The 26,833-nt window shown below is 53.6% G+C and overlaps 1 protein-coding gene across 10 annotated transcripts in view; it reads right to left on the bottom strand.

Annotated features, from left to right (window-relative positions):
• Positions 1-3,309: 3,309 nt before the first annotated feature.
• TOM1L2 (target of myb1 like 2 membrane trafficking protein) overlaps positions 3,310-26,833 on the bottom strand; it is a 124,689-nt gene continuing 101,165 nt past the window's right edge. For 4 of the 10 annotated variants that reach the window (XM_009432661.5, XM_016932315.4, XM_016932317.4 and 1 more), the window contains 8 exons: positions 26,644-26,692; positions 26,064-26,187; positions 22,503-22,620; positions 21,245-21,320; positions 17,523-17,609; positions 10,654-10,713; positions 8,609-8,645; positions 3,310-7,587 (listed from right to left, as the gene is read on the bottom strand). In XM_009432661.5, the coding sequence (XP_009430936.2) occupies positions 7,439-7,587; positions 8,609-8,645; positions 10,654-10,713; positions 17,523-17,609; positions 21,245-21,320; positions 22,503-22,620; positions 26,064-26,187; positions 26,644-26,692 (700 nt within the window). In that variant the 3' untranslated portion in view covers positions 3,310-7,438. Of the gene's footprint in view, positions 7,588-8,608; positions 8,646-10,653; positions 12,628-17,522; positions 17,610-21,244; positions 21,321-22,502; positions 22,621-26,063; positions 26,188-26,643; positions 26,693-26,833 lie in introns of all 10 variants that reach the window. The other 6 variants (XM_016932313.4, XM_063798896.1, XM_054670999.2 and 3 more) reach the window with 3 other exon arrangements.

Below are 26,833 nucleotides of genomic sequence, written 5' to 3'. Positions count from 1 at the left end.
CCTGGGTCACATGCGCCGCTCCCGCTCTACCCGGGAGGTAGGGAGGGGCGGCGGGGACAGGCTGGGCTCAGCCCCCAGGCCAGACACCTGGCCAGGAATGCCGCCAGGTGCGCGTCCCGGGCACCGGAAGGGCTAACACGGGACAGCCCCACCCGGGACTGCGTGGGGCGCCCAGAGCGGAGGATTCCTTCCAGGTCACCCAGCCCGGCCCCTGCCCGACCTCGGCGTTGCCAACTGGGAGATAGGAATTCGCATCTCCCCGCTTCCTCTCCAAGCCTCTTAGAGACTGAGAGGCAGCTTCTGTGGGTTTCGAGCCTTTTCGGGCAGGCGTCCAGCACGGGCAGGGCCTCTTCCAGGCCGCTTGTCCTGTCCAGCCATGCCCTCGGTGCCCGGAGCTCAGCGGTGGATGGCAGGGCAGGCACTGGGCAGGAAAACTGGGTTGTCCACTCTAGCCATTGCCTAGGCTACTGAAACCCCTCCCCACTCCCAGAGCCCCCCTGCCCCCCTGCCCCCCTGCCTGGCCCTGCATATCCTTCACTGCTGTGGGAGCCAAGCTGGGACCTGCCCAGGTTATGGCAGAGGGGCCAGGCTGTGGGAAGAGACTGCTCAGAGCCTGAGTCTCCCCTCCCCCACTTCTCCATCTGTATATAATGGGGTCAGATGACTGTTGACATGGGTGATTCTGGTCCTAGATGACGCTCGTGGTCTCATTCCAGCTTGGGCTCTGTGGTGAGCTGGGCGAGTTCTTTCCAGCCCTCTCTGAGCCTCCATGGCCAGCTTTGCCCCTGGAGGCTCACACCCATGTGGGCACCTGCAGGCTTATCATGAGTCACTGAACACACCCTCCACAAAAGAGCTACTTGAACCCCAAAGATTGCTGCACAGTGAGGGGTGTAGCTCACAAAGGCTGAGGAAGACTGATACCTGTTCCCTGGGGGGTAACTGGCTGTTTGAGGAGAGGCCAATTGCATATTGAATGGGGTGAGTCTAGCCGGCAACAGGGAGAGTGAGGAAATCAATGTAATAAGGCCCCTGTGGGCATTGGGTTTACCACCCACTACACCAGGCAACAGGGAGAGTGAGGAAATCAATGTAATAAGGCCCCTGTGGGCATTGGGTTTACCACCCACTACACCAGTTTACGGATCAGGAGAGTAAAGAACAGAGTGAGACAGTGACTTACCCAACACCTACAGTTAAGCCTGCAACCCCAGGGAGGAATGGGGTGGACAGGAAATGGCACCAGACAATGGAGTCCACTCAATTTCCGGAAGCATCCTACTTACTCCCTAGTGCTGAGAGTAGAGATTTTGCGTCCTGGAATGTTGAGGGCCTGGGCTTGGAGGCCCTGGACAGACTCCTCTGGGGTCCGCCCCAAAAGCTCTGACAGGGACTCCTGTAAAATAAACTGATGGAATTTCTGGGTGGGTCATGCAGACCTGTCCAAGGTCTCAGGTTCTGCCCTCCCGCTGCCCCCAGGACCCAAAGGAGACCTTTTTCTTGGAAAAACCACAGGCTCCCACAATGCTTCCCTCAAGTGTGCAGCTTGAGTGCCCTGGGGCTCAGCTATGTGCTCAGAGCCTCCTCTCCCTGCAGGCCCTGGAAGAGAGCTACAACACTTAACTGGCTGCAGAGTGTCCTTGACTCTGGGAATAGAACCAGGCTGCACATTCCCCAAGGGCAGGACTGGAGCAGCCCTGTCCCTCCCCTCTGGCACCAGCCTGGCACACAGCAGGCTCTCAGGAACACTGCTGAAAGCACAAGTGGCCTAGGTGTCCTGGTGAGTCCACAGTAGTGTCTCAGCACCAATCTACTCTCCACAGGGTAGGGACAGAGCTCAGGCCTCTTTCAGTGCCCACATTGCCTGGTACAGTGCTGGGGGCACATAATGAGCCAGGATCTATGCTATCTGTTTAAAGGGACCTGGGTTTGCAGCCCCCCACCCCCACTTCAGAAGCCCACTCCCCTTCTCCCCGGGGTGTGGGAACCTTTATCTCACTCCAACTGGTCAGAAACAGGGCTCTGCAGAGCTCCCTGGAGCCCAGGGAGGCAACTGGCCAGAGGTAGCTGGGTGCCGCCCCTTCTGGCTACGACTGGTGATGGCGGTGGTCCCAACACGGCCCCTGCCATGACCTGACTCCTATCAGTGGGCAGGAGAGCCCCTCCTGAGCCACGCTCCCAGAAGGGCTGCTGTTCAGGGTAGGTGGGGCAGCTTTATCTGCTGGCCATGGAAGTGGTGTCTTTCCTGCCCACTTCATGGACCTGTCTGGGAGGTCTGGCTCTGGGTTGGGTACTGGTTCTGCCACTACTCCCTGTGCAGCCTGGGGCAAGCCTACAGCTCTTTCTAGTCCTCCATGTCTTCACTGGCACAGCAAGAGTTTGGGAAGATCTCCAGGTTCATCGGGGGTTTGGTGAGTCCACCCTGACTTGAGGTCTGTCCTTAAGCCCCAGCGAAGGGATTAAAGGGCCCTCGGCCTCCCAAGCCACTTGGAGAAGGCACAGTTCCCACAGGCTCCCACAATGCACCCCTCATGACCCCCTATGCCTCTGGGCCTGAGGGGCCTGCTTCCAGGAGGACAGCTACCTTACAACAAAGGGCTGCAGGTGCCCACCTCCAGGACAAGGGGAGAGGGGGAAGGAAGCCTTTTTAGAAAGGGAGAGCAGGCTGTGGGGATGGGAGGAGACAGGTTTCTTTTTGGGGGAATAAAAATGTTCTAAATTTGGTTGCGGTGATGATTGCCCAACTCTATGGATATTCTGAAGACTACTTAATTGTACACTTTAAATGGGTAAATTGTATGCTGTGTGAATTATATCTCAGTAAAACTGTTAACAAAGTGTGAAGTCTACCTGGCTTGGAGCAGCAGTTCTCAAATTCAGTGCCCAGCACAGGCTCTGCAGATGATGCCCAGCCAAGCTGTGGGAGTCCAGCCGAGGGTGGGGGCTGGGGCTTAGAGGGGGTCAGGGGTGGCTCAGGCCTGCTTGCTCAAGGCCTGGGTGCCCTGGGCAAGGGTGAGTGGCCTCCTCCTGCCCATCTGGGACCTGGGGTGAGACCTAGGAACAACCACAGCACTTGGTCCTAGAGCTCTCAGGCAGGTTGTAGCAGGCTTACAGCCACTCCCACCGATGTCACAACCTGGGCCACGCACAGGGATTTTCCTGGCCAGGTAAGGGGCTGCTCAGGCAGCCTGGCCACTGGGGAAGGGTGGACTGAGGGTCCCCATGGCCGCCCCTGCTTAAATAAAGCAGGTGGTCAAAACTGGCAAGCCCTTCGGACAGTCGTAGCCAATTCAACAGACCACACAGGTATAATTTGTTCAATTATTTATTTATTGTGGAGTATTTTACATGCAAGAACCCAATTAGAGAGAGGGTATCTGGAAGGAGGGCCAGTGGGGTGGATGGATGCTCTGAGCCTCGGGTGCACTGACCCACCCTCCAGAACCAGCTCTGCCCACAGAAACACATGACAGTGACAAAAACACTAAACTTCTAGGACGAGTGGACAGCAAACGCGACATTCAACACATTCCTCTTTTCAGTAGCCCCCAACAATCCTGAGAATCCTCACAATTAAGTGCAAACTTTAGGAAATAAATATCCGTCCCCCTCTCCGGGAGAGCCTGGAGGTATGGACAGACAGAAGCAGTTCTGACTCGGGGGCTGATGGCTGCTCCCTATGGCTGGTGGCCGCAGGGGAAGCCTGACTTGGACCCCACAGATAGGAAGGGCTGGTGACGGGCACTGGGGGAGGCGAGCACTTCAGGGGCTGACAGGCAATGTCTCTGGGGTGGAAACACTTCTCTCTGGGTGGGGAAGGCTGGCTGTAACCCAAGTGGGTGAGACGTCCCCACAGCCGACAGTGCAGAAGCTCCCAGGGACCACTCCAGCAGTGCCAGAGGCTGAAGCCAGGCTGCAAGCAAGGGCTCCTCCACACTGCTCTTCCAGAGCTGCCCCAAGGGCTGGCCTGGCCCCAGGTGGGCCCATGGCCTACCCCAAGCCATCCAGAAGGCTGGGCCCAACTGAGTTAGAGATGCATGTCTGCGGGGCCCCAGGGTGGGGTGTGGCAGCGGGAAGGAGGGGGGCAGGAGCGTGAGCATCGGCAGCAGCTGCCCTGCGAGCATCTGTTGCCCTTGGGCCATGTGGAGCCCTTGCCCCAACTCTCCGGGCTGGGTCCTCTCCTCCCCAGGGGCTGGAGTGACAGCACAGGCCCCAAGACCACCAGGTGGCATGGTGGGGTGGTGGGGGAAGGCTAGTGAACCAAGGCACCATCACTCACATGGAGGCGCTAATAGAAAGACAGGAGGACAGACGGATGGTCACCTTTCCCTCTAGCCCAGGCCAGCAACAACCCCTTGAGGCTCCAAAGCTCCTTGTCCCATGCACGCTGGTAAGCGAGCCAGTCATTCTCTCAGCCTGGCCACAGATGGCCTGCTCAGTGCCTGGAGACTGCCCAGGCAGGGCTACTCTGCGGCAGGCAGGCCAAAGGCCCATGGTGCCGGGGGCCCAACTGCACATAGCGCCATTCTCTGCCGCCCAGTGGCCAAAAAGATAGGCAGGAGGGAATGGTTAGTTTTCACATCTCAGCAACAATGAACACAGAAAGGGTTAAACACATTCCCAAGAAAATGTTTTGACAAAATAAATATTTTAACCTATAATCAGGTATAATTAGTGCTTATAAGGAATCCCAGCAATAATTTAGTGTAATTAAGTATATACTGTATCTGTGATTTCTAACACTCACGGAGAGGCTGCTGGGCCTTGAGAGTCCAGGTTTCCTGACAGAGCCGCGCCCCCTTCCTGGACCAGGCAGCCTAAGGACTGTGCTCCCCAGATGGTGGGGTCTGGGAGCAGAGATCTCAGGACACGACATCTCGCCAGGGCTAAGCGGAACCCACTCTGGGGCACCGGGGCTATACTTGCTTCCCGTGCAGGCCTCAAGCAAGAGCCCCCTCTGCCTACAGGTGGGGCAGGCTACCTCCGGATAGGAGGTGCAAGCAGGCCACCTGAGGGGTGGCTCCAGGCCAGGAAGACAGGTGACACTTGTCAGCATGGCCAATGGCCTCCTGCCAGCCCATACAGGTCCACCACTCCCTGCTGCCCCTGGGGCAGCCAGGCCTCTCCAGTGATGCCTGGCAACCAGCTGGCGCTGGAGCTGGAGCTGGGGTGGGGCAGTTCTGGGAGTGGGTATGAAAAACAGTTTTGCTGGGGGCTCCCCAGGAGGGCGCCTATTTCAGCTTCACGCACTACGGAATCCCTGCTCCTTTCAGAGCCTCCAGGCTCCTGACTTTTTGGGACTCCTGGTTCCATGAGGCAGGGAGGCTGGCTCTTCCCTCTGAGGACACTGGGTCTGGGCTGCAGTGCTGAGGCTGCGGAGCACTGACTGCCCGAGGTCCGGCCGCCCACCACCCGCAGGCCCAGCTCTGGCAGGGCCTCAGAGACAACCCAAGTCACAACCCAAAGGCAGCCAAAGGGCTGGGGCCTCTGGGTGCACCTGGGCCATCCCAGCCACCTTTTCTGCAGCTCAAGTGAAGCCAGCTGACTTCAGAAGTCTTCACATTCAAGCTGGCCTCAGGGGGGTCTGTCTTTGAGAAACATTGAGGAGGCAGGGGCTCATCAAGCATCAGGGAGCAGAAGGCCCAGGCAGGTGTGGCATGTGCTGCCAGAGAGGACAGGGCTAGAATCAGGCTGGCCACTCCACGGAGGAGCTTCCTGGGTGAACCTGAGCAACTGGAGTGAGACATCCCAGCTAGTCCCGCCCTCAGCCAGACAGAGGTTTCCTCTCTGGAGGAAGCTGGAGGGCTGCTAGCCTGGCACAGGGTCCTGGGTTGGGCAGCACTTGCTCTTCACTGGAATAGTTCCTGTTGGTGCTCAGCATGACCCCCAGCTGAAGTCGCCATCCTGAATGCTCCCCAACGACCATGTCGCTGGTCTCTTCTCCCGTCAAGCCCAGCCCCCTTTCCCTGCTTGGCTGGTGGTCTGGGCCGTCCTGCCAGGTGGGAAGGGCTAACTACACCATGGATCAGGAACTTGTGCTGACCTAGGCAGTGCATGCTGGAGGGGACAAGAGCAGACTGACCCAGCGAGCTGGGCCCAAGACACACGGGGATGCACACAGCTGCAGTATTCTCCTTCTGAGCAACAGCAGCCTGGTGAGAGGTGTGGGGCCAGGTGTCTGGCTGGACCAGGGCCTGGGATGACCCGAGTCCCTTGCCCATGGCCAGGAGACACACCAGTGAGGACACGGGATGGGAATACATGTTACCAGCCCCTAGCTGCTCTGCCTGCCTTCAGGATCAGCTTGGGGAGAGAGTATAAATTGGTGGCCAGAGGACCTCTGAGGTGGGAGGAGGCCAGACTGTCAGAAGAGTCTGTGCAAGGAGGCCAAGGCCTATGCCAGGGAGCAGAGCAGGGGCCTTAGTGCTGCCCAGGCCTCTCAGTCACTGGGAACCTCCAAGGATGCCACAAAGCTGTTTGCTGCTGGCTCTTGAGGCAGATGTGCGAGGCTACGGCAGGCCAGGCCACAGCACTGAGTGTGGCCCATGTGCACATCTGCGACACTTCCCCAGGCAAGCCAGAGCAATACCTCCAGTGCAAGTCCCTCCACAAGCCAGGACCAGGTGTGTGGGTGTGAGCCTGCAGTGTGTGCGTGGCAGTTTGGTTTATTGGTAGTGTCGTCTCAGCAGCGTGCCACATGGCCACCATCTGCGGGCTGCCTGCTGCCCTCCCAATTGTCCTTGGCCCTCTCCCTGCCCAGGGAGCCTGCAGGGCCCCTCGGTGCCAGGCTCGGCTGCTGAGCCAGCTTGGGTGTGAAGCCTGGGCTGGCAGCTCAATGATGGAGAGAGGGTCAAGAAGGTGAGAGACCCCCCCCCCGTGGAGACCCAGCAGAGCCTTCTCAAATGCTGATAAGCCAAACGTCACAAGGTGACAAGTCCAAGGAGTGAGACCAGGCCCATGAGTGCAGCACACCCTGCTCTTCCAGAGATGCCACAAAGCCCCTTCAGGGAGAGAGGGGCCCAGGAGGGCAGAATGCCTGAGAAGGTCGCTGAGCCAGGCAGAGGTGAGCACAGGGCGGGGCCGGGCGTGCTCTTTCTCCATGGGCGGGTGGAGGAAAGACAGTCCGGGTGGTCTGCTCAGGAAGCACTGCCTGGGGCTGGGCCACTCTGCCCGCTCTTCCTGGGAGGAAACATGGGCAGAGGGGCCCGTGGTGGGAGGGGAGAGAGTCTCTGGCTGCAGCTGTCCCACCACTCAGAGAAAAGAAGTGGCTGAAGCTGGTCCTGACTAGTGGGAGGCCTGGGAGCAGACACGGTGGCATTTCCATGGAAACACAGGTGTGCAGGCCGTGTGGAGCTGGGGATGTAGGAGTGGCCAGTGCCCGGTGTCCACGGGGTGCGAGCGGGGACCCGCCATCTGGGGAGGCAAACCACAGAGCTGCTCACAGGGCGAAGAGGGCATCCTCTGACCGCTCTGGCTTCTTCCGGCCAGAAGGGTTTGAGGCTGGGGCAGGAGCCTCCATGGGGGGCGAGGGGAGGTCGGGAACCATTTCAGCAGCTTTGGCTCTTTCTTCAAGGAATTTATCAAACTCTGCAATACAAACCAAGGCAAGGGTCAGGGTTGGTGAGGGCAGGCCACCAGAGGAAGCGCACCCTTCCACTCCCCAGCCCGTTTCCTCCTCTAGGGCAGGCATGAAGCCCACCTAGGAGCAGGTGGGTAGGGAGGGGTTCGTGAGCTGCAGTGTGGGGGGAGGCTCCTGGCTGTGCCCAGTCCTCCTGCCCTGGAGGGAAAAGCTCTGGAAAACACAGCCCAGAGTGCTCACCCTACCGCTGACCATTTTCCAGATCAGCACTGGGTTTTGTCCATTTTCCAGATCAGCACTGGGGGTGGGGCAGGGTAAGCTGGAGGGGCCAGCTTCTGATTAAACAGGCAGGAACCATCCCACCTACCCCACCCTTGCCCACCAATGGGGGACTGAGGAGATGCTGAGGAATGCAGTGGGGAGGGGGGAGTGCCCCATTTCTATGGGCACTGAGAGCTAGGGAGCAGGGTCCTCCGAGCGGTCTGGCCACAGGGTCTGGCAGACTTGGGGAGAGGAGGACAGGATCACGGAGAGGCAGGTGGAGTGGGGCAAGATGAGCTTGGGGAGGCAGGATGTGAAGGGCAGGGGATGTGGGGGTGGCCATGTGGGAGAACTAAGACCCCGCTGCTCCCATCCAGCCCATCAGCTGAGGCCCAGGAGAGGCTCCTCCCTTCTGGCTCAGTGGCCCAAGGGTGCTGCTGCGCACCTCCACAAACTGCGTGTCTGAGCTGGGCTGAGCACCTGTGGGTCAGGACCAGGTGGCAATCTGCACCCGCTATTCACCAGCTCTGCAACTTTGTGGAATTGACATGTTCTTTCTGACCTGTTTCCCAATAAGCGAGATAAATCACACTTCCCAAATCAGCGTAAGACCTGGGTGGGACAAAGCCACCCGTGAAGCCCATGGCTCAGGGCCTGGCACCAGTAGGTGCTCTGGCAGCGGGGGCTCCAAGATGATGGGGGCTGGCTCCTGTGCAGCCTGCGCAGAGGCAACAAAAGGGGGCTGTAAGGCCACTGGCCAGGCCATACCTTCACTTGTGACACCCTCCTCCAGATCATCACCCTTCTGTGGGAGGAGCAGAGAAAATGAAATTAGGGCACTGGTCCAAGCACTGCCCACCCAGCCACCTCTGTCTGCCCATGGCCACCCTAGGGCAGCACTGCCCAGGGTAGCCTGAACAAAACTTCCTAATTTTCCCTGTTTCCAGATTTCTGTAATAGTAAAATACTGCTCTTCTTATTGGAGAAACAGAAGCTTTGTTTTTAAAAAACAAAAGCAAAAAATTCAAACATGTTTTAGGTTTTGATCCTCTAGAAAGGCTGGAAAGAAAACTCCAAAAACGGTGCAGGCTGGTTCTCCAGCCTGGGCTGCGGAGGGCGGGACCCCACCTTTGGCACTCTTGAGCCTCTAGGGAGAGGCACAGAGCAGTAGCCACAGGGGGCTGAACCTGAGCACACACAGGGTCACGTGTGCCCAACACAACACCCACTCACTGCCAGCCACAGGGTTTCTGGGAAGACGCTGTTGACACCAATAGCTGGAAACCGCATGAGGCCTTGATGGCTCAGGGCCACAAAGCCCACAGCACAGGGCCTGTCACTCAGTAGGTACTTTGGCAGTGGAGGCTGTGCCTCCAGAAGCCATGTCCTGCAGCCTCCTGGGAGCTGCACCAGCCTCCTCCCGTGGCCCAGATTATATTACCTGCTGCTGGCTCCTCAAGGAGCCATGGAGGCTCTGTGCACTCAAAAATTAAAGTGCATCAGACTTGATTTTGTTTGGAGAACACAGTAGTGTCTTGAGCTCATGGGGTTCCCTGGGGACTGAGGAAGAGCAGCATGTGCAGGGCCTCATTGGGAAGGGGCAGGATGGGGAAGTGACAAAGCCCTGGGCTGGGCTAGGAGACCTGGGTTCCTTCCTGACTCTACCACTGACCTGCTATGTAGCCTTACTGGATACATCCCCTCCCTGTCTGGACCCTGGGGTCCCCCTTAGAAGTTAAGGACCTTGGTCCTTCCTGCCTTGCTTCTGTGAGAGAAGCAATTTCTTTTCGAGGCAGCCCCTTGGGAAAGATGTCCCGGGGTGTGTTCTTCCTCCCTGACACCCAGGCAGCTGCCTTCTTTGGCAAGGCATGTGTTTGGAAAGCTGACCTTCTGGGGAGGAGGCCCAGAGCAGCCAGAGGCCCCAACCTGAGGCCTGCTGTCCTAGTGTGGGAGGTAGCCAGGTCACCAGCCCACAGACAGCCAGGCTGACCCTGTGGTTAAAGAACTCAACAGGCTCTTCTGCCTGGGGACAAGGCCCCCTGCAGAGGAGGCACCTAGGAGGGAGATGAGGTGTCTCCAGCTCTGGGGGAGAATCCAACTACCCCATGACTCTGGGCAAGCCACTTCCCAGAGTGCACTTCTTCATCCGCCACCCTGACCCCCTACTGGGCTGCTGAGAGTGAAAGTGCTTTGTAAAGAACAGAGGGAGGGGCCAGCAGTTATCACATGCAGCCACTGCAGCTCTCCTTTCTTGGGACCTATTGCCATTTTCAGATGCATAGTATCCTCATCTTCTAGCCCTATCTCTGAGGATGGAGACAATGGGTCTTTGGGGCAGGGGTTCTTTTACATCAAAAATCAGGAAGGGAGGAGGGAGATGACAGCCAATTAAAAACAAAAGCACTGTGTGTATACTTCACAATTAAAAAAAAAAAAAAAAACATGCTCCCCCTACACTCCCTCCCCCAAAAAACCAAAGCACGGCACATACATCTGAAATGGAAAAGATACTGGGGGGAAGGCAAGTGTGTGTTTTGGAGCCAGCTATGGCCAGGACTGTGTGGGTGAAGGAGGCTGTGCCCAGGGCCTTGCCCCCAGCACAGTTGGCCTCCGCAGGCCGGGAGGCCACTGCAGCACCCACAGCTATGGGCTGATGTCGGGGAGGAGGGGCAGCTATGGAGCTTGCCCAGACCTCCCTTCTCCACTGACCCAGACAGGGGTGGAGCCCCTGCTGATGCTCCCCCAAGGCCTGTCCTCAGAAGAGCCTCTGCCGCTCCACACCCCACAGATGAAATAGAAAAGTCGAGTCTCACCAGGTCGGTCCTGAGCCACACCTCAATGTCGTCCATGACAGATGGCTGCGCAACGGGGATCTATGGAGGCGGCAAGCAGTGGGCCAGGCAGCCCCCACACAGCCAGCGAGGGGAGACAGAACACCGGAACAAAGGAAATCATCAACAGCAACCCCAAATAAAACCAAAATATACACAGAGCAAAAAAACACAATTGGCACGGCACACAGGGGCAACACAGGGCAGCCACGTGTGAGATGGCAGGTGAGGAAAGCAATGAGGTGCAAATGATAAGAAGCAGGCTCCCGGCAGGGCCGGCGGTAAGGAAGGTGGCTGTACGCGTTCTTGAAATGGAGAACTTTTTGACTATGAGTGTCCACTCTCACATTGCGGGGCCTCTCAGCCCGGGGCTGCAAAACACCTTCTAACTTCAGGAAGGCGCTGCCATGCAGGCTGATTTTGAACTCAGCCACTATGACAGTCCGCTGTCAAGCCCAACCCAGGGAAGGCCAAGTGACAGCCTGCCCAGAGCGGGGTATAGGTGCTCAGAGGGCAGGGCAGCACCAGCCCCGGGGGGATGCAGGGGGTCTGTTTACTCCGCTGAAGAGATTTTGAAATGCGTCCTGGTGCATTTCTGAGTGGAGAGGGGAACTGGAGGAGGTGCGTGCTCCGCTGGGCTGGGTGTGGCCTGGTAGACAGAGGCAGGCACATTTTACCATCAACAGAAACACAGCAAAAACGAGGGCTCTGATGACAAAGGGGACTATGGGGCTTTAGTCTTCTTTGTGTCTCTTTAGGGGAAATTCATGAAGCAGCGCTGAAAGCAACAGCTCCCTTTAGTCTCGTCCTTTCTTCCCTGTGTTCAATGGCTGGCTGTGCTTCAGGAGTCAAAGAAACCAAGTTCAGCTGAGCACTGGGGCGCAGCAGCCAGAGCCAGGGAGGTGACAGCTTCCAGGCATACTAAGGTGTACCACGGGGTTGCCTGAACAGTCACCTTGCTTGGGCCCCTGTGCCAAGCACCTCAGGGACAGAGACTCTGAAAAATGCACATGGCTAAAAAGGTTTAAGTTGCCGTCAAATATGACATGATAAGAAGTAAGCTCCCTAGAAGCCATGTTAATGGAATGTTGGCTCCCAGCCTAGAGAAATGAGGTGATGACCCTTAATCACCTCCTCACCTACCCTGGCTCTGGGAGGTACCCTTCCGGGGCTCACTTGCAAGACCCCTATTTCTATTACAAAAATGCCAGCTCTGTCTATAGCTGGCTTCACCCAATGCCATGATCTAGGGTAAGACTAAAGTAAAAATAAGCAGTAAAAGGAACGCATACCCCAGTGTCTATCAAATGTAAAAAATAACACGACCTTCACAAAGAAAAAGAACAAAGAACACATATCACCAGCAGTGATGTGACAACTCCAGTCCTGGGGGTTGACACCTGCTGCTGATGGTGGGAGAGGGTGGTTTGGGGTCCCAGGTGGAGTCCAGCACTCTGAGCAGGTATCTACGATGCCACCAGAGCTTTTCACTCCCTCAGTGAGCTCAGCTGGCCCCTTGCTCTGAGGAATGTGCTCTGTGTCCTAACTTCGGACCCAATGTGGGAAGCCCACAAGAGCACTTTCAGAAAGGCCCAAGCCAGTCACTGATCAGATTAGGAAGAGTCTGTGTTGCCCATTATTTCTTTGACTTACTGGGGAGTTAAGAATGTTGAATTGAGCAGGGCACGGTGGCTCACGCCTGTAATCCCAGCACTTTGGGAGGCCGAGGCGGGCAGATCACCTGAGGTCAAGAGTTTGAGACCAGCCTGACCAACAGGGAGAAACCCAGTCTCTACTAAAAATACAAAATTAGTTGGGTGTGGTGGTATGTGCCTGTAGTCCCAGCTACTGGGGAGGCTGAGGCAGGAGAATCACCTGAACCCGGGAGGCAGAGGTTGCAGTGAGCCGAGATCACGCCATTGCACTCCACCCTGGGCAACAAGACTGAAACTCTGTCTAAAAAAAAAAAAAAGAACATTGAATTGAAAAGGTATCAGGGAGTCTTATCACCCAGACATGAAACCTAGGGACAGGAGGCATGTGGGTCCTCACTGGGGGGATGGAGGCACAAATGACTGACAGATGTGTTAACAATGCCTAAGGCTGGCACTTCCTTGCCCATCAAAAGGCAGTAGGGTACACTGCTACTCTGTGCTTGCTGGCAGGCCTTCTGCCTTGACACATTCCTGGAACAGGACACACCAGTTATCATGCTCTCAATGACTGTAAGTCAGAATGTGTGGCCTCTGGGAGGACGCATGCCATGCTGAGTCCCCAAAACTGAAGCTTAGAAAGTCAGCAGCATCTCCAGAAAGAAAACAGTCCCACACTAGCGGTTAGAGTGTGCACCAGCCCTTTCTTTACACCTGACCAGCTTTTGTCCACTTAGCAGAAACAGACTAGATGTCCTGAGCTTTCCAATATGTTGCAAAAGCTACAACAAAGACATTAAGGGGTCAGGGGCCTTAAACCTTCAGATTTTTCTTGTAATTGTTTTGTTGCTGCTAAAGAACAAATCCCTTGAGGCCTGGGGTCATACTTTAATTTTCTTCTTTGGGGATAAATCTTGAGAGCCAACATGCTCAGAAAATAAACAATGACACTTAAGAAATTCCTCACCTCCTCAAAAATAACTTCCCGAAAGCTGGCTCATGGGAACCCTTTTCTTCCATGTCCTAGATTTTTCCAAATAAGTAGTATGTTTATGGAATGGCATCCTCCAGACCAAGCCCTAGAGGGCACACTGAGGAGAGTGCACTGGGTGGGGTCCATCTGGGCCCTCACACTCACTGGTGGCAGGACCTGGGGTGAGTCGCTCCTCTCTGGACCCCACTTTCTTCACCGGAGAGCTCCCGAGTTTCTTCTATCCTAAGAAGCCTTAGAGATTTGGGTGGAGAGGCAGGAGCAGGGGACAGAGGCCTGAGCAATGCTTGGCCTCAATTTCCTCATCTGTGAAATAAGGCGATTGCTAGATTGTATTTGGCTTTCAATTCTTATGACTCAGAAACCTTAACTTTCAGGTTGGTGCTTCTGTTTTCTAATTCAGAAACCCAGGGATGTCAGAAATTATGGAAACTGACTCATTACAATATAGAAGCCACTTGGCCTCAGGGCGTGAACCATGGTGGAGCAGGGTGATGGTTAACAGTTAAGCTTATATAACGTAAGCTTAAATTGACTTTCTTGTGGCCAGACACAAAACCTTAGCTATCTAAACCTCTTGTCCTGGTAAATAAATGCCTTGAGTATTATAACAGGGCAAAGTTCCTTCTAACAATGTAGGTGCTATCAGACTCAGACTAAACATGTACACTGCTTGGAAAATATGAACCAAAGAAACTGTGGGAGGCCGAGGACGCGCTCCTTGTCAGGCTGATGGGAGGGAAGTGGGGCCCTGGCTGGAGGAGGGGGCACTGCGCTGAGTCTTAGGGGACTCTGTTTCTTCCCTGCAGCTTTGGGCAAGTCACCAGGCCCTTAGGAGGCCTCGGTGTCCTCATCTGTCAGACTAGGGGCTGGCCCAGCAGATTCCTAAGAAGGCTGTTGGCTCTGATGTGTCATAGTTTTATTTTTATTTTTATTTATTTAGTTAGTTATTTATTTAATTAATTTATTTATTTAGAGACAGAGTCTTGCTCTGTTGCCCAGGCTGGTGTGCAGTGGTGCGATCTCAGCTCACTGCAACCTCTGCTTCCCAGGTTCAGATAATCCTTGTGCCTCAGCCTCCTGAGTAGCTGGGATTACAGGCGTGAGCCACCACACCTGCCTAATTTTTTTTTTTTGTATTTTTAGTAGAGACAGGGTTTTGCCATGTTGGCCAGGCTGATCTCAAACTCCTGGCCTCAAATGATCTGCCCAGCTCGGCCTCCCAAAGTGCTGGGATTACAGATGTGAGCCACTGCACCCAGCCTGACATGCCATAGTTTCAGCATTTTCTTGGGCAATGATCCAAGCTGAAGGCTGGTCTGAGGGATCTGAAGAAGCGTATGAGTTGGAAGAGAGGGACAGAAAGGAAGAAGACATGTGAAGAGAGAAAAGGAAGGAAGCTAGCAGAGGAATGCCCTCCAATAGAGACTGCTGCCTGAAGCTCAGCCCCTCTGAAGATAGGTAGGCCAGGCTGGCTTGGCTGAGGCAGTGGTTAGACCAGCCCTGCCCATTTTCAAAGTCCACAGACATCTTGGATGTCAGAAGCCACAGGTTTTGATCTGAGTGGCAGGTGAGCCATCCTGCTGTCAGCTGATTCTCACTTGGAACTGCAGGCAGGAGCAGCTCTGCCTCAGGGATCAGGAGGGAGGGTTGCCTGCCCAAGGGGGAGAGGCATGTCTGTCTGGTACTCCAGGGGTTAGGATTATCCTTCCAGTGTAAGAGCCTTGGGGGCCTCCAGGTCTGAGGAGGGAGTCCTGCCCTCCAAACCCAAGCCTGGATTTTGGCAGCAGCATTCTTTACTAACCTACCTCTGTTCTTGTTTTGACTTAGATTCTCTCACATGAGGATATTTTCCTGGCTGCACCCTGCAAAAGGGAGACACCCCTAGCTGATCACCAGCCAGGAGAGGCAAAAAGACCTCACACTAGAGAGGCCAGGGAGGGAGAGCACAAGCCTAGCAGTCTCCCTGAGAGCTGCCCGGCCCTAGCCCATTGACAGGTCTCATTTCTCTTCAACCAGTAATAAGCCTGGTGGTGTCAGTTAACTTCTGTGTTGGCTATCCACACACCTGAGTCCCAGGAGCATAAGGGTTCCAACAGATGCTCCTCTGCAGCTTCCCACAGCCCCATGCCCACAAGGAAACCCACCTGTCCAGTTTTCAATGTAACAAGAACAATTTCTGTAGCTCAGGTGTGCTATTTCCAGAGAAGCTGTGAATCCCTTCCTATGTCACTTCAAGCACCACCCCACTGGGACCAAGTCTAAAAGCCTTTGATCTCACTCAATAGTACAAAAAGTTTCCAAGTAAAGAATTTGTACTCAGGAGGCTTGAAAAGACTCAAGGTTTCTACACTATGGGAAATAAGGCAAAGCAATTAATATTTGTTGTAAAGAAAAAAAAAAAAAACAAATTGCAGTCAGTCAGGCAAGACACCAGGTTAGCTGTTAGTTAGGTTTGTTTCTGGGAAGTTAGAGACTGGAGCTCTAGGTGGGACCTGGCAGTGGCGAGGCAGTCTGTGTGGGCAGAGACAGGCACCACCACCAGCTGCCAAGGCCACCCTCAGGGGAGTTTGTGTGGGCAGTATCCTTTTTTGCAGGATTAATAGGCACAAGGGCATGTGGGCTGGATCTTCCCAATGAATGGACATGGTTTCCAGAAGCCCTGCTGCAAAGGCCCCCGACATGTGGGCCAGAGGCCAGCCTGTCCCTGAAGAAGCAAATGAGAGGCCTGGGCCAGCACATCTCTCTAAGAATGGGCTTGGGGTCTAGTGGAGGAACTGCCTTCTCACGCAGAGCAGCAGTATGCTGCTGCTATGAGAGGTGGCAGGAGACCTGCCCAGGCTGACAGCAGAGCTGTGCAGAGGGCACCAGCCCAAGCTGGGTGGCAGGCAGATGTCCCTTGCTCCCACGGCTCTGGGTGACCCTGCATGGCCCAAGTTCCTACTCACTGGTCACGCTTTGCTCAAGCAGGTGGACCCTGTGCTGCTTGCAGTCTAGGACCTGCTGGCCTTTCCTCTGGCCACAGCCTAGCATAGCACACTATGGGCAGTTATGTATTCCTCTCACCCCACCCCACCTGGAGGGAGAGGCACATGTTTGCACTGCTTTCATCATCTTTCCTTCTCTGCATTCTCTCCAGCTCAGGCTCCACCACATGTACCACAGCTTTGGGCTCTGCTAGAGGTGAAATGGTCATCCCAAGGCATACAGCCTGAGATGAGCTGACCCTCTCTCCATGCACCAGGCTCAGGCCACCTGAACAGACAAGGCAGGAGAGACCCTTGCAGGTCTGTGGGCCAGGAAAGCTCTGCTACATGAGAACTAACTGTGTTTACAACATTGAACTCCCCTGGGCTTTGTTTTCTTTTTACTCTGTTTCTACTGTTTTTGTGTATTTATTTTTTTTTTTTTTCGAGAGGGAGTCTCACTCTGTCACCAGGCTGGAGTGCAGTGGTGCAATCTCAGCTCACTACAATCTCTGCCTCCCAGGTTCAAGCGATTCTCCTGCTTCAGCCTCCCAAGTAGTTGGGATTACAGGCGCATGCCACCACACCCAGCTAATTTTTGTATTTTTAGTAGAGACAGGGTTTCACCATGTTGGCCAGAAGGGTCTCGATCTCCTGACCTCGTGATCTGCCTGCCTCAGCCTCCCAAAGTGCTGGGATTACAGGCATGAGCCACTGCACCCGGCCTGTGTATTCTTCAAGAGGTTTCAAATCATTTTGACGGACTTAGTGGATACAAGCAACTATATCATAAAAATCTGTCAAGCCTAGGACTGCCGAATTCACAGGCACTGGGCTACAGGGGGCTTCCCTGACTGGTCAGATGCTTTGAGTCTGTTCCCTTAGAATTGTTCCCTCCCAAGCAAAAGCCACAGTAACTTGTGCTCATCCTGGAAAAGTGAATACTGCCCGGAGCTCCGGAGACAGTAAAAGGAAGGAAAGGACCCTCTCCTCATCCCTGCTAATGTCCCAGACTCTTAAGGCCTGGGGACAGGGAGGTATTTTTGGGACTGGGAATCTGTGGCTTACAGAGATTATGCAAAAATAGGAGGGGAAATTTGGCACCCCTGCCAGAAAGAAGGCGTGTGGCCTTGTACTGTCTGATCCACGAAGGCTTGGCAGGTCACAAGAGGAAGACATGAGCTGTTACACAGGTAGGGGCTGGGGTGGACAGCAGGCTTGGCTCGGCTGGTGACTCCTCACCATTCCTTGGGTTATAAGCCAGCTGTCTATGGGCTCCAGGTCAGACTCCCCACCTCTACCTCTCTTCTGGGCCGAGGACAGAAAAGTCTCAGAAAGAAAAGTCACAGCAAGACCCATGAGAAAGAAGTCAATAGCACATATTGTGGAAACAGAAAAGTCACTCTTCAGACGTGATCCTTTGCCACGTAAGGAAATGTGATGCCCTGCTCCCAACCTCCACCCCGGCACGTCCCCCTTACCTGCCTGGAAAAAAGAAGAAAAGTTTAGTAACCAAGAATCCCAACAGGATAACACATACTCATGCCAACTACTCCCGTGCCCTTGGAAAATCTCCAGGAGATCACAGAAGGTTGACCAGAGCCGCTTCTCTCAATTACGGCTATCAGGGTTGGGAGGGGGTCAACTTTTCAAAGAACCAGCTTTTACAAAAGCAGTTCTACTTTTTTCTTTTTCCTGCATTTTTTCTTTTTTTTTTTCTTCTCTTTTCTAGTGGCATGTGTATTCTTTTTCTAAACTCTTGAATACTAAATTTAGGTGTATTATTGCCTTTTAAAATATTTATTTGAGATGAGGTCTCACTATGTTGCCCGGACTGGTCTCAAAACCTCTTGGGCGCAAGTGATCCTTCCGCCTCAGCCTCCTGAGTAGCTAGAATGACTTTTTCTTTTTCTCTTTTTGAGATGGAGTCTTGCTCTGTCACCCAGCCTGGAGTGCAGTGGTGCGATCTCGGCTCACTGCAACCTCCGCCTCCTGGATTCAAGCAATTCTCTGTCTCAGCCTCCCAAGTGGCTGGGATTACAGGTACCTGCCACCACACCTGGCTAATTTTTGTTTCTGTTTTTTTGAGATGGAGTCTAGCTCTGTCGCCAGGCTGGAATGCAGTGGCACGATCTTGGCTCACTGCAACCTCTACCTCCTGGGTTCAAGCAATTCGCCTGCCTCAGCCTCCCAAGTAGCTGGGATTACAAGCATGCGCTGCCATGCCCAGCTAATTTTTGTATTTTTAGTAGAGATGGGGTTTCACCATGTTGGCCAGGACGGTCTCAATCTCCTGACCTCGTGATCCACCCACCTCGGCCTCTCAAAGTGCTGGGATTACAGGCGTGAGCCATTGTGCCTGGCCCTAATTTTTGCATTTTTATTAGAGACAGGGTTTCACCATCTTGGCCAGGCTGGTCTTGAACTCCCACCTCGGCCTCCCAAAGTGCTGGGATTACAGGCTTGAGCCACTGCGCCCAACCCTGGGATGACCTTTTCTTGACTGACTTGGTTGGATTTGATTTGTAGAGGTGCGGCTACACAATTTTCTCCCATTCATTTATTTTATTTTATTTATTTTTGAGACGGAGTTTCACTCTTCTTGCCCAGGCCCAAGTGCAATGGCATGATTTCGGCTCATTGCAACCTCCGCCTTTGGGTTCAAGCGATTCTCCTGCCCCAGCCTCCTGAGTAGCTGGGATTACAGGCATGTGCCACCATGCCCAGCTAATTTTGTATTTTTAGTAGAGATGGGGTTTCTCCATGTTGGTCAGGCTGGTCTCGAACTTCCGACCTCATGTGATCCGCCCGCCTCGGCCTCCCAAAATGCTGAGATTACAGGCATGAGCCACTGTGCCCAGCCTTCCCCTTTTTCATTGTGTTCTTAATTTCTCCCTTGGCCTCGTTTTCATTTCCAGGTCAGCATGGCTTGGGATGGGACAAGGTAACCTGAAATGCTGCAGGTGGGCAAGAATATGTGTAGACACACACAGACACACACAGCCCACATGCTCTGCTGCCCTGTATCGCTAAGGCTGTGGCCATGGCATTGCCCCATGGAGCAGCAAACATGAAAAGCAATCTGATGGCCGGGCATGGTGGCTCACATCTGTAATCCCGGCACTTTGGGAGGCCAAGACGGGCGGAGTGCCTGAGGTCAGGAGTTCGAGACCGACCTGGCCAATATAGTGAAACCCTGTCTCTAGTAAAAACACAAAAATTAGCCGGCTGTGGTGGTGGGCACCTGTAATACCAGCTACTCAGGAGGCTGAGGCAGGAGAATCGCTTGAACCTGGGAGATGAAAGCTGCAGTGAGCCAAGATCGTGCCACTGCACCCCAACCTGGGCGCCAGAGCGAGACTCCATTTCAAAAAAAGCAATCTGCCTACTGCTGGGTGGAAAACCTGCTGGAGTCATCAGGACCTTTAAAAACAGGGAGCTAGTCCAAGCCACACACACAAAGGGTGAAGGGCGGGAAGTCACTCACATCTCCTGGGCTCAGACCCAGGCCTGGGCACTGATAATGGCAGGGGTGCAGCAGGACACACCCTGGCATGGACAAGGCAGGTCCTGGAGCCAGAGTGAGGGACAAATGAGGTCAGCCTCGTAGGGGCACAACAGGGCTGCTCCCAGTGCAGGCCAGGGTTGGCCACGAGGAGGGGATGTCCTCACCAGGCAGTATCCTGGTAGGCCCCTGGCTGGGCTCTCTAATGCCCACGCTGGGGCAGGTGGGAGGACATTCTAAGTAATGGGAGAATCAGAGCCATGAGCACTGCATTGATTTTGGGTGTCCCAGTCTCAGGGGTTCAGGTGGCACTGCCCACTCCTGTGGAAAGGCACGGCACTGAGGACCCAAGGCAGCCAGCTGGCTCTTCTGCGCCCTCTGGTGACCAGTGCAGAGGGATGCATGCCCTCAGATCCACCAGGTGAAGACCAGCATGGATGAGGGAGTGAGTCCCTTCCCCCAAGAAGGAGCATCCCGTGGAAACCAGCACTGCTGCCTGCCTGGGCCCATTGGACAGGGGCTTCAGAAGGCTAAAAATTGGGACCCAGTAAGCAAACAGCCCTTTGCAAACCTTCCTGTCCAGTGGACAGATGATCACTGCCCTCTCTAGCCCAGCTGGGGGACCCAGACAGGAGTTCCAGCTGTTGTCGGCAGTTATTCCAAGGACCCTCCTCCTCCCTGCCCCTGCAAACAGACGTGCATTCATACACATTTCTTAGTTAGGCAAAAAGAAAAATCTCATGAGAAGCATTAAGACACACATCCTTTCCCCTTCAGTAATCTGAAATTGTACAGAAAGCATGGCTATGTTTGGGGAGGCCCAAACACATACCATTCCCTCCACTTCACTGTGCCGCACCCCCTCACCGCCACAGGACACCCTCCCAGCCACCACCCAACTGCGCCAGCTCTGTAAACAAACCCTGGCTCTCGAGTGCCTTCTAATGGGGTTGGTACTGCTCTGCTAGGCCAGTGACAAATGGCCATCAGAGATGTGGCTCGGGTCAGCATTGTCCTTCCTGGTGCAGGCCATGGTTTTATCAGAGCACTGACCACCCTGTGGCACTGTAACAGGTGACCATAGGAGACTTGTGCCTGGAGAACTTGGGGCCACTGTGGTAGGAACAGCAGGGGTTCTGGAGATGGACACTAATCCTAGGATTGGAACCCCGGCTTGCTGTCTGCTTTCTGGGTGTCTCAGCCTGTCTCCCACCTGCCTGGGACTGTTTTCTCTTGGGTGGATTGGGAAGCTCATGTGTGGCCTCATCTCACGGGGTGAGGTGAAGACTCAATGAGGCACTACCTGGGTTCCACGGGGTGTCCCTCGTGGGTCTCTCCCCCAGGGTGTCCCTGCCCCCTGTGCAAGCCAGTTTCTGCTGAATTACCCAGCCAGCTTTGCCAAACCACCTGACTTTCCCTCCAGAAGACTCCAGGCAGAAAAACAGGGTTAAAGACCTACCCCTTCTGAGCTCTGTTTTCGATTGTCTAGTGCAGAAGCAAGTCCTCCGACAGCCTGAGGATCCTCATAGGTTACCCTGGAGATGAAGAAGCAGCACAAGCAGAGTTCATTTTCCTCCAATGGTCATGGAGGGATGGGGTAGTGGCCTGTAATCACTTCTATCCTATGGTCCTTCCTCAGATGTCCTTGGAAAAACATTTCGTGAAACCTTGACATTGAGCAGAGGCTAAGGGCTCATGTTGTCTGTCTCCCTGCAGTGGACGCTAGGAGGCCTGGGTCCTAGCTCAGGCTGAGCCACTAATCTCTGCGATCTCAGATTTTGTGCACCTCAACATCCCTCTCTTGAGTAACAATACTGAGCATCTCTGAAGCTGAATGTCCAAAGTGCCCTAATACTCCTCAGAGGGAAGACTAGATAAACACAAAGTAACATTAATTCTTATTTTATTAGCAGCAGCCTCAGTGGCATTTGACAGGGAAGGTGGTCTCTGGGACCCGGGCCTGTCACTGATTATGGGAGGTCTTCCTCCACTCTCCGACTCCTTTAGCTATATATGTTTTACAATCAACTTTTGCTGGTGAAGGGTACATGGGACCTTGGGTTTCTGCTTACCCTACTGAGCCCCAAGCAGGACTCAGGGTGCTGAGTGCACCAAGATGCTGGGTCCCTGGGAAAGGTGGGAAAAAGTGTGTTTCACCCGCCTTTAGGCTGAACAGAAAGCTCAAAACATGTACAGTGCCTCCCTGAGATGTAGGGGATTCTCTCTTTTGGAATCAACTCCCTGAATTCCAGATGGCTCATCCTAGCCAGAGCTGCTATCAGAGGAGCCTCTGCTCTGACCACTTATTTTAGTCAGGAAAATCTCGCTGTAAGGAATGGGTTCACCCTGCATGGCTGCACCCTCCTGCTTCCAAGCTTCTCCTGTGGATGAGGGGCCAGGCAGGGTGGTGTCTGCAGCAGCAGCAGCAGCATGGGGAGAAAAGAGAAAAGCTGTCTCTTACAACTGACAGGAGAAATCACACTCCAGTCAACCCCAAGGGCAGGAGAGTGTGTGTGTGTTTGGGGGGGTGGGGGAGAAGGTGGGCAGTTGGTATTTATTCAGTATCTGCATCTAATGCCAAGTCCTTACAGCCATGCTTTAAAGTTCCTGGCAGTCCTGGACATGGTAAATAAATGCCTTTTTGTGCTGGCCTGTGATCAGGCATGGGTCAATCCCCCCAATATCTTTAGAGAGCCACTAAAAGGGGCCCCACATACGTCTTGCGCTGCTCAGCCAAGGAGTTTCCTCTCGTCTGGGCAAACATGTCAAAGCCGTCACGGGGATTACATTGCTGGAGTGAACTGAGGGTGCCACTGACGCTCTCTGTCCCCAAGTCTGTGGCAACAAAACAAATGGGTGGCAGATGAGAACAAAATGTAGACTGTAGATCTGATGAAGGGCCCCCAAGCTAGGACGCCAGCCAGGCGGGTTTAGGTTCCATGGGGAGGGTGGGGCGGGACTTTCCTTGGTACTCCCAGTGCACCACATGCCGGAGGAGCCAGGGCGGGCCAGATGGGGGACGGAACAGCCACTGCCCCTCAAACTGCTCAAGGAGGCGAAAGAGTCATAACAAAAAAGAGATTGCTGGGGTGACAAGGCAGGGACTGGCGCCAGTGCACCTGCAGATTTTCCATAATGCCCTTCTCGCTTGGGCTCCTCATTAACTCAATCACAATGTCCAAGGACCTGGAACATCTATTTATTCAGCAAATATTTCTTAGGTACCCACCATGTTCAGAGCTAGATCTTGAGTAGACCAAATTGAATCTGATATGGTCCTCAGCTTCAAGAAGGTCAGAGTGGGCAAGAGACAAGCCACAGCAGTGCTTGGCTTGAGACATCAGGAAAGACTCAAAACCAACACAACAGTGGGTCTGTAAGGATAATGAGGAGGATGCTGTGGGGAGAAGGGGAAAGGCAGATAAAAAGGCACAGGGTTTGGAGGCCAGGGTGTGTGAAGTGAACAACGCTCATAGGAAAAAATTTGTGGAGGAAGTGGCTGGTAATACCTCAAATGCCAGGTAAAGGAGTGGGTGGGAAGACACTAGACTTTTTTTTTTTTTTTTTTTTTAAAGAGACAGAGTCTTACTCTCTTGGCATGATCATGGCTCACTGTAGCCTTGACCTCCCGGGCTCAAGCGATCCTCCTACCTTGGCCTCCCAAGTAGCTAGGACTACAGGTATATGCCACCAGGCCCAGCTGTTTTAAAATTATTTTGTAGAGACAAGGTCTCGTTATGTTGCCCAGGCTGGTCTCAAACACCTGGCCTCAAGTGATCTTCCCACCTCGGCCTCCCAAAGTGATGGAATTGCAAGTGTGAGCCACCACCCCTGGTGGACACTACACTTTTTTTGTTGTTGTTGTTTTGTTTGAGACAGGGTCTCACTCTGGATGCCCAAGCTGGAGTGCAGTGGCATGATCTCAGCTCACTGCAGCCTCGACCTCCTAGGCTCAGGAGATTCTCCTACTGCAGCCTCCTGAGTACCTGGGACTACAGGTGTGTGCCACCACTCCCAGCTAATTTTTTTGTATTTTTAGTAGAGATGAGGTTTTGCTATGTTGCCCAGGCTGGTCTTGAACTCCTGGACTCAAGCAATCCGCCTGCCTTGGCTTCCCAGAGTGCTGGGATTACAGGCGTGAGCCACTATGCCTGGCCTACTATACCTTTTTTAAGAAGAGAGGTAGCAGAATCCAATTTGATTTTTTTTTTTTTGAGACAGAGTCTCGCTCTGTCACCCAGGCTGGAGTGTAGTAGAGCGATCTCGGCTCACTGCAAGCTCCGCCTCCCGGGTTCACGCCATTCTCCTGCCTCAGTCTCCTAAGTAGCTGGGACTACAGCCGCCCACCACCACGCCTGGCTAATTTTTTGTATTTTTAGTAGAGACAGGGTTTCACCGTGCTAGCCAGGATGGTCTCGATCTCCTGACCTTGTGATCCGTCCGCCTCAGCCTCCCAAAGTGCTGGGATTACAGGCGTTAGCCACCGCACCCGGCTTTTTTTTTTTTTCTTTTTTGAGATGGCATCTTGCTCTGTTGCTCAGGCTGCAGTGCAGTGGCACAATCTCGGCTCACTGCAACCTCCGCCTCCCGGGTTCAAGTGATCCTCCTGCCTCAACCCCCCTAGTAGTTGGGATTACAGGCACACACCACCATGCCCAGCTGATTTTTGTATTTTTAGTAGAGATGGGGTTTTGCCATGTTGGTTAGGCTGGTCTTGAACTCCTGACTTCAGGTGATCCACCTGCCGCAGCCTCCCAAAGTCTTGGGATTACAGGTGTTACACTTTGAATTTTAAGTATTAAATCTGGCAGTCATATATGCTGGACTGATTGAAGGCAGAGACATCTGTTCTGATACAGAAATAGTGGCTACAAATATACGAAATATTGAGAAGCTACAATTACAGCAACTGATAGCCACTAGAAGTTTAACTCAAGTCAAATGAAAGGAAAGTAGACGAGAAATATTTTTTAAAAAGGAAAACAGAAAAGCAAGACAGAGGAAAGAATTTTGAGGGCCATGCTTATTATTTCAATGTTATAATTTCATTTGTTATAAATTGGTATCATCCAGTATAACCAATGTGCTAGAGTCATATATACACTTTGAATGTACAAACTAAATGAACTGTGGAAAGTGGTGAGTTTCTTTTAAGTTCCAGACAATGGACTGCTTTAGGCTGATGGTAAAGTTCAAGGAGAGCAAATATTTCAGTGCTGCTACCTCCTGTTTCCAAGCCCTCTGTAGATATTGACAATCAATCAATCACAGACTTTTCTAAGCCCTGATGTGGCTTCAGCATCCTCCTCAAACCTGTGTTCCAAGAAGCCAAAGAGCTGAAACCTATCTGCCCTCCTTGACCTAGTTAATATTTTTTTTTTTTTTGAGATGGAGTCGTCCCCCAGGCTGGAGTGCAATGGCGTGATCTCGGCTCACTGCAACCTCTGCTTCCCGGGTTCAAGCAATTCTCCTGCTTCAGCCTCCTGAGTAGCTGGGACTACAGGTGCCCGCCACCAAGTCTGGCTAATTTTTTTGTATTTTTAGTACAGACGGGGTTTCACCATTTTGGCCAGGCTGGTCTCAAACTCCTGACCTCAAGTGATCCACCCACCTCAGCCTCCCAAAATGCTGGGATTACGCGCCCGGCCTTGACCTAGTTAATATTGAAAAGGAAATTACTTCAATCATAGGGAATGTTCCATATAAAACATGGCAGGTGACCTTTCTTTTTTTTTTTTTTTTTTTGAGACAGTGTCTTGCTCTGTCGCCCAGGCTGGAGTGCAATGACGCGATATCGGCTCACTGCAACCTCCACTTCCCAGGCTCAAGTGATTCTCCTGCCGCAGCCTCCCAAGTAGTTGGGATTGCAGGTGCCCACCATGCGCAGCTAATTTTTGTATTTTTAGTACAGACTGGGTTTCGCCATGTTGGTCAGGCTGGTCTCAAACTCCTGACCTCAGGTGATCCACCCACCTCGGCCTCCCATAGTGCTGGGATTACGGGCATGAGCCACTGCGCACGGCCGTGACCTTTCTTTAATTCCTTGGAATTTCCCCCATCCCTGCTTTCCAACATAGATTTTAAACTTCAAATTTAGGGGGAAAAAAGGTATGAATTGAAGGTAAGGTGGTACAACTGGCTAGGACTCAGGAATACACTTTCACATGTATTTCCCAAAAGACTCTCTTTGGGTCTTCCAAGAAAGAAAGAGAGGTGGCCTGCAAGGGAGGCCAGTGGTAGGAAGTAGGTAGGCCCTTTTGTCCCTGTGAGACACTCACCTAAGCCTGCAAGCTGGGAGGAGAGGGAAGATGGGGGCGCTGTGTTCCCCACCATTGGGCTCACCACGGCTGGAGACCCTGGCCCCAGGTCTATTAAGTTGTCTTCGGTTACTTCATTCAGTACCTGTCAGAACATGAGATTGGCCATAAGCCCCAGAACCCTGGAGTCAGACTCTGAGGTAGAAGCTGGCAAGGCAACTATGCAGGGTTCCAAGAAGAAAAGTATCAGCGCTGCTCTAGTACAGAAGCAAGGCCACTTCCCCCACCTGCCTTCCAGGTCCATGGTGGGCCTGGATGTCAGTGAGCCCTGCTCACTGCCTCCTCCCCGTCCCCACTAGAAGGAGGGGTTGCTGAGTCAACAGTGACTGTCCTGGGAGATGCAAACTTAGGGCTTGCTTGCCACCTTCCCATCAGGGGTGCCTGCTAGCTCTGCCCTAGTATCCCATCAACCAGGGCTTGCCTCTTCAATTTCCCAAATATTTCAAAACCAGTTAGAAAAACTGGAGGTCTCTCCAGCCTCCAAAACGTGGAGGGGTAGGTCTGGCCTCAGGAAATGACAGGATTCTGAAGGAATACTTACTCCATTACTGGCATTTTGAACCGATCGGCCAGACCTGTATCGTTCGAACCTAACAGGGGAAGGGAAAGCAGAAGTAAGGAGAGAGGATGCCTGTGATATGGCCCTGTGGGGTGCTCGCTAGTCCTATGAAGAATCCCTGGGACCAAGACCAGCCAGTCCCACCTGGGGGCTAGGGAGTGAAACCATATAT

The sequence above is a fragment of the Pan troglodytes genome, chromosome 19 (genome assembly GCF_028858775.2).
Source record: "Pan troglodytes isolate AG18354 chromosome 19, NHGRI_mPanTro3-v2.0_pri, whole genome shotgun sequence".
Taxonomy (NCBI): domain Eukaryota; kingdom Metazoa; phylum Chordata; class Mammalia; order Primates; family Hominidae; genus Pan; species Pan troglodytes.
This window is presented reverse-complemented; position numbering and strand designations above follow the sequence as displayed.